The 6,222-nt window shown below is 43.0% G+C and overlaps 1 protein-coding gene across 1 annotated transcript; it reads left to right on the top strand.

Moving 5' to 3' along the window:
- Positions 1-558: 558 nt before the first annotated feature.
- LOC125513028 lies at positions 559-5,661 on the top strand. The gene is made up of 14 exons (XM_048678070.1): positions 559-893; positions 1,690-2,377; positions 2,452-2,566; positions 2,763-2,880; positions 3,048-3,146; positions 3,234-3,527; positions 3,604-3,711; positions 4,031-4,102; positions 4,171-4,257; positions 4,487-4,558; positions 4,676-4,765; positions 4,844-4,951; positions 5,042-5,110; positions 5,211-5,661. Exons 1-14 carry the CDS (start codon positions 621-623, stop codon positions 5,283-5,285), a joined length of 2,268 nt encoding a protein of 755 aa, XP_048534027.1. The 5' UTR covers positions 559-620; the 3' UTR covers positions 5,286-5,661.
- The last annotated feature ends 561 nt before the right edge of the window (positions 5,662-6,222 follow it).

The raw sequence follows: 6,222 nt of genomic DNA on the forward strand, positions 1-6,222 counted from the left end.
TTAACTTGTCCTAAGTGACATTTTCTTGTATGACTATACTTGCATAAATGTGTGCATATGAAGAATAATGATGAATCTTCTAAATAATTTTGAGTTTTATACATTGGGAAAAGTGGGTGGTCTTTTAATACAAGAGACATGTTGATTAAGGAGAAACGATATTTCAAATTATTTGTACGAGTTGGGAATAAAAGATCGTGTACTTTATAGGGAAATTTCAAATTTATGAAAAAATTGTCTTGTATTAAGTTTAGTATAATGTGTTAATTCAAATAGACGCGTGCTGCGCGTGCACACTTATTAGTCCAAATAGACGTGCGTTGCACGTGCATATTTATTAGTCCAAATAGACGTGCGTTATACGTGCACATTTATTAGTCCAAATAGACGTGCGTTGCACGTGCACACTTACTTAAAGAAAAATAGAAATTCTCTGTGTTCTGTAAGCAAATCTAAAAATTAGAACCGACTTACGATCGGACGGTGCAGGCTGCACCACGTGGGGGAAATCCGGCCATTCACGGCCTCCCCGCCAGGAGAGAAGGGGGGGGGCCAAGGCCGCAGGTTTATCCGTTACCACCGCGGCTCTCCATTCCGCCAATAAACCTCTCCGGCCAGCCATGGAAGCCTTCGCCGCCGCCCCCGCGGCCGGCGTCTTCGCGGCCGCGCGGCCCTCCGTCGCGCTCCGACGCCGCGGCGGCAGAGGGGCCTCCTCCTCCTCCTCCTCCTCGCGCGCCAGCGCCGGACGGGTGCGCCTCGTCCGCCCGCTGCCGCCGCCGCGCGCTGGCGGGGGCGGGGACGGAGGGGACCTGCCGGCTCTGGACAAGTGGGACATGATGGAGCTCGAGTTCGGGCGGTTCCTCGGGGAGGACCCCAAGCTCACCCTCGCCAAGGTAGCTGCTCTGCTTCCTTAATTAGTAGTATTGCCGCGAATCGTCTCGTCCCTAGGCTCTGGATAAGGTTTCGAAATGCTGTCTCACCTGAACTTTGGAAATTCAGAATGCAGATCGTTATATGCTTTTCTGTGAGATATTGTGGTATTTTGTAGCGGTATGATGGCAGTGAGCATTTCTGATGAAATGTCTGCGCATAATTTAGTGTTCAACTTAGCTGCATTTTCCATCGCCTTAGATTGTGAGAAACCACTATGACGCCCAGTGAAATATACTCTCCCATGTTCTTTTATGTGTTTGGTTTCACATGGCCTGCCTTTATTAGAGTTGGGACTCACAGTTTACCATTACCTCCGTCTTATATTTTGGTACGGAGGTACTAGTTTATATCAATCCTGCCAAACTAGTTGGCTGAAATATTTTGTTTCCAGTAGACATTTATAGTTTTATACTGGTTGGGAAGTTTCTAGCAACACAGGTAGTTTCCCTATTGTTGTTCGTCAGAGACCCATAAGCAGTTCTTTATGTGAGTAGGTGTATTACTGTTATTTGACAAGTACGGAGGTACACTAGGCCTATTACTGTTTTTTTCGCAAGTATGGAAGTAGAAGGATTTCAAGTACTAGTCCCGATACACTGCTTAGCCTTTAGAATCTGTTAACCATGAAGCCATCTGTCACACAATATGATAAATTGGCAAAAAACATTGGTGTCGTGTTCTGAAACATTCGGTTTCTGTCGCTTGATTATTCTCAGCAATTGTGATCCCTTACATGTTCTGGAATTACTCCTTCAGATACTTCTCAAGAAGTCAGACCCGGATGCTTCATCCCTCGATGTAGAGAAACTAGTTGCCACCAAAAAGGACACGCTGGATGTTATTTTGAAGGAGTTCATGGAAGCTAATAAGCAGGACAAGACTGCCACCGCAGGAGAGACAGTAGGCACACCAATGAAAGACAAACAGCCTTTGGGTGTTTCAAGGCCTGCACTGAGCAAACCAAAGCTGGATGAGGCTTCTTTGGCTATGATACGGCCAGTAGGAAGCAAACCGAAGCAAGTTGAACCTCCTTTGACTTTTGTGAGACCAGCAGTGATCAAACCGAAGGTAAATAAGCCTTCTTTGACCTTGATGCGGCCAATGGGGAGCAAACCAAATGTACAAGCAAAGCTGGTGCAAGATAGTTGGCCTAGCAAGGAGAGCTTAGCTGCAGGAACAGAGACAAGTGAAGCTGGAAGTACCACAACAGAGGACATTGTGGATGTCGCCTTGCGTAAACCCGTTGTGCATCAGAGTGAAGATGATGAACAGGAGCCGGAGCTGAAGATGAAACCAAATGTCGACATGAAAATGAGGAAGGATATGGATGAGGATTTATCCAACATTTCTCTTCTTCAAAAGCCAGAGGCCGCAAAAGAGACTGCTAATGCACTTGGCTCGACCTTAGTTGCTGCTGGAGAGGATACCAGTGAACGTGAGGAAGGTAAGGAAGGCATAAGAGACCTGTAATTAGTTTTCTATCATCCATGGCGCTAATGTTATGTTAGTACTCTCAAGGACTGCAACCATCTGAGGAAAGTTTAACTCAGCAAATAGACTCGCCTGCTCTGGATAAACCATCAGTGACCGACAACAATTTTTCAATGCAAGCTTTCTTGCAAGGAAGACCGAGGTACATTCTGATGGAACACTACAGTTATATTTTTATGAACATTTTCATCACTTGGTATCCAATGGTTCAGTGAAGCTCGAGTTGCACTATTTATCCCCTTTGTCTATGCTCTTGTGTTTGCGAACTAATATTGTCTTTGTGGTTTCTTCCATGTTGATTCACCTGCCGAGTTAATGTGGCAATTATTACATTGTAGGAAAGACCTGCCTGTTGAAACTTCACCATCTCAAGTGGATTCTGAGAAGAAAAGTGATAGTGATGATAAAAAAAGTTATGTTGACGATGGGGGCAATGTCTTATCATCAACATTAGAGGTAATGTATATCTCCGGATTTTTGAGCTTCATCATCTGATTGTTGTGCAGAAATAACAACGGAACTTACTGGAGCGAATGCAACTTTTGTGGGAGGAGATAGTCCCCCCTACTAGCCTTTTTAGTTCTTGTGAATATGAATACTGAGCTACCGAATCACTAATACAGGACATTACTGAGAGTGACTGGACAAGGCTAGAGCATTATGCAAGTACTGGAGAAAGGGTTGAGGTGGAACTTATTAACTGCAGTGCGAAGGGATTTGTGGTATGTACTTGGTCCTTCTGAAATCGCTTATTCTTATCATATTATATCCCTGTTTTTGTCTGAGCTTTGTCTTGAAATCCTCACCAGGTGTCACTCGACTCAATGATAGGTTTCTTACCATATCGTAATCTTGCTACAAAATGGAAATTCTTAGCTTTTGAGACTTGGTTAAGAAGGAAGGGTGGTGATCCTTCCTTGTACAAGCAGAGTATGAGCATGGAGGAAGGTTCCGAGGTTAATGATAGGAGCATAGAACCAGAATCAGTTTCAGAAGTAGCTCATCAGGACCAAGGAACTCTGCAGTCTAGGCTGAAGTTTGAAGAACTTCTCCGAACATATGACGAAGAGAAATCCAAGTTCTTATCATCATTTATCGGTCAAGTATGACTCTGGTCCTCGTGTCCCAATATTCAACTACTCATTTGCATTCTTTTGTAACATTTCCATCGTTTTGCAGAGGCTCCGAGTGTCTGTTGTCCTGGCTGATAGAAATTCCAAGCGACTATTTTTCTCCATGAGGCCAAAAGAAAGTGACGAGTTGATTCAGAAAAGGAAAAGCCTGATGGTACTTCTGGACTCTTTGAAATTCTCGATTTTTATGATGAAATCACAGAAACCTATTAAATATTTCAAGTCGAATTGTCTCATTGATTTAGCCAAGTTTTGCAGAAGAACATTTATTGAGCTTCCTGTACGTGCATCGTAGTTCTTACTAGCTGCACCCTTTGCATTAATATAATCAGAAAAATTTAGTCTTGGTGACACTGTCATTCCTTGAGCTGAAAGATCCTTGCCAGCATTAGTATCCTATTAGAGTGAAGGCATTGCCTGTGTATCTGATCCTGTTGGCACACAGCCATAAATATAATTTTCTTATTATGCAGGCTAAGCTTAATGTTGGAGATATAGTCACATGCACTATCAAGCGATTTGTTTACTTTGGGATATTTGTTGAGGTAGGTCTCATGCCTTTTGTTGTTTGTCTTTTTCCTTCAAGTTCAGCAGCTAACTATTTCTTTCAAAGGTTGAAGGAGTTCCTGCACTGATTCAACAGTGGGAAGTGTCCTGGGATGAGACCTTAGATCCATCAGTTTCTTACAGAATTGGTCAGGTAATCCTTTAGCAATTGTGATTAGTTCTGTTATTTAGCCTTTTGCTCTTCTAAGTTTTCTATTGAAGCTTCTAATCTCTGGATAATGACGTTATGTTTTCCTTGGAAATAACCATGTATTTTCCTCATTTCTTACATGGGTCACTCTATACTTAACAACGCAGTTCAGTGGCGCTAAAATGCTCATAGTTATATTTAATATTGGCTACTAACGTTATTTTGTTTGCAGGTTGTTGATGCTAAAGTTATTCAACTGGATTTCAACAATAGCCGTATCTTTTTGTCACTTAAAGATGTAAAGGTACTGGGATGTTCGGCGGTTCCCCCCTTGTCCTCGTGTTTTCTCAGTGTTTAGTCACTAGTTTCAGATAGTTTTTTTTTCTCAGTTGTTGTTCTTGTCTTTTCCCCTGCTATGCAGCCAAGTCCGCCAGTAGGGGCATTGGAAGCAGTCATTGGCGATGAAGCATCAATTGATGGATCTCTCGAACCCGCACAAGCAGATTTTGAGGTATGTACGAGCTTATGTTTGAATGTTTCATTGAGCATGATCCGAGAGTACTGGAAATTGAAATATAGGCTATTGTAGTGGCCTGAGGTGGATTCCCTTATCGAGGAGCTGAAAAACATAGAGCAAGTTAAAGATGTTTACAAAGGAAGGTTCTTTCGGAGCCCGGGATTAGCTCCAACGTTTCAGGTAAGATGAAATATTGAAATGTTTAGTGGTCACACAATTATGCAGCCTGGTTCATGGAACTAAAGCCGTCTACTCCGTATTACTCATCAGGTATATATGGCATCTCTGGTTGGTCAGAAATATAAGGTCCTTGCACGATATGGAAACAATGTGCAAGAGGTACTGACTTCCAAGTTCCAACGTCATGCTTATTTGAATGTGCAAGTATACTAAAAATTCCAGCTGCTCACGTACGTAGTGTTGGCCTACTCCTGTGCAGGTGATGGTGGAGACGTCACTAGACAAAGAAGGGTTGAAAGAGGCAATTTTGATGTGCACAAACAGGGTGAGCTGATCATCAGGGTTTCCACGCGGGAACCGCATGCGGCCAATTTTCACGAGACCATTTTATGACCTGTACTAAACTTGATCTCACCGGAGAGGAAGAGAGGCTCCTGGGACGAAGAGCTCGCCAGTAGAACAAGATTATGTCGTTTTTGACCACTTTGTAAATCTCTAATGTTTTCCCTTACCAAGTTCGTATGTTCCGAGCCTTGCGTGAGTGAATCATGAATCTGGAGACAGAAGCTGTGGTTGGGAGAACTGATGTGCAGAGATGTAGTTTAATGTCGAGTTGGGTTTGAATTGTGCAGTTTGGTGCATCAGCCCTTCAATCTGGAAAACTGTGTGCTGCTTTTTTGTGCTAAAAAGTCAAACACATTTAGCGGTGAGTTTTGCACGTGTGCAAGTGTGCTGATTTTTGCACGGCATGGACACACAGATTGAGTGGATTTCTAGGTGATCATGATATATCTATTTAGCGGTGAGTTCTAGGCATCTGAATCTAATCAAGCACATTTCTGTGACTAGTCACTGCTCCCTCCGTTCCTGAATACCCCCTCCCAAAGTAAGTGACTCAATTTTACACTAACTTTGTAATAATGTTAGTACAAAGTTTATTTTGGGACAGAGGGAGTATATGACAATTTGGTAGGAAAACAGAAGGGGAAAATGGATAATGATGCAGAACAATATATACGTCCTGCAACCTGAACTTAGAGTTCTTTTTTTTTGGTAGTTTTGGGAGGGCAAGAATTAGCCCCTCCGTAATAATAAAAAGTACCAAAATGTATCCACGGCACAACAGACATATGACGCGTGGCACTTACAGCGCGTGCACTCCGTGTTACGAAGACATTGCTCTTCCCCCACGAGCCCCACTGACCCTGGCCGTCATAACTCTATGCAACATCATATATCAAACCAAATTTGCCATCCAAAATGAAAATCCC

The sequence above is a fragment of the Triticum urartu genome, chromosome 6 (assembly GCF_003073215.2).
Source record: "Triticum urartu cultivar G1812 chromosome 6, Tu2.1, whole genome shotgun sequence".
Taxonomy (NCBI): domain Eukaryota; kingdom Viridiplantae; phylum Streptophyta; class Magnoliopsida; order Poales; family Poaceae; genus Triticum; species Triticum urartu.

Bases quoted from the DNA above. Each gene is read 5' to 3' on its own strand.
- LOC125513028 (XM_048678070.1), top strand. From the start codon at position 621: ATGGAAGCCTTCGCCGCCGCCCCCGCGGCCGGCGTCTTCGCGGCCGCG. The intron at 3,147-3,233 runs GTATGTACTTGG...AATCCTCACCAG, and splicing joins GCAGTGCGAAGGGATTTGTG to GTGTCACTCGACTCAATGAT. The intron at 3,528-3,603 runs GTATGACTCTGG...ATCGTTTTGCAG, and splicing joins TATCATCATTTATCGGTCAA to AGGCTCCGAGTGTCTGTTGT.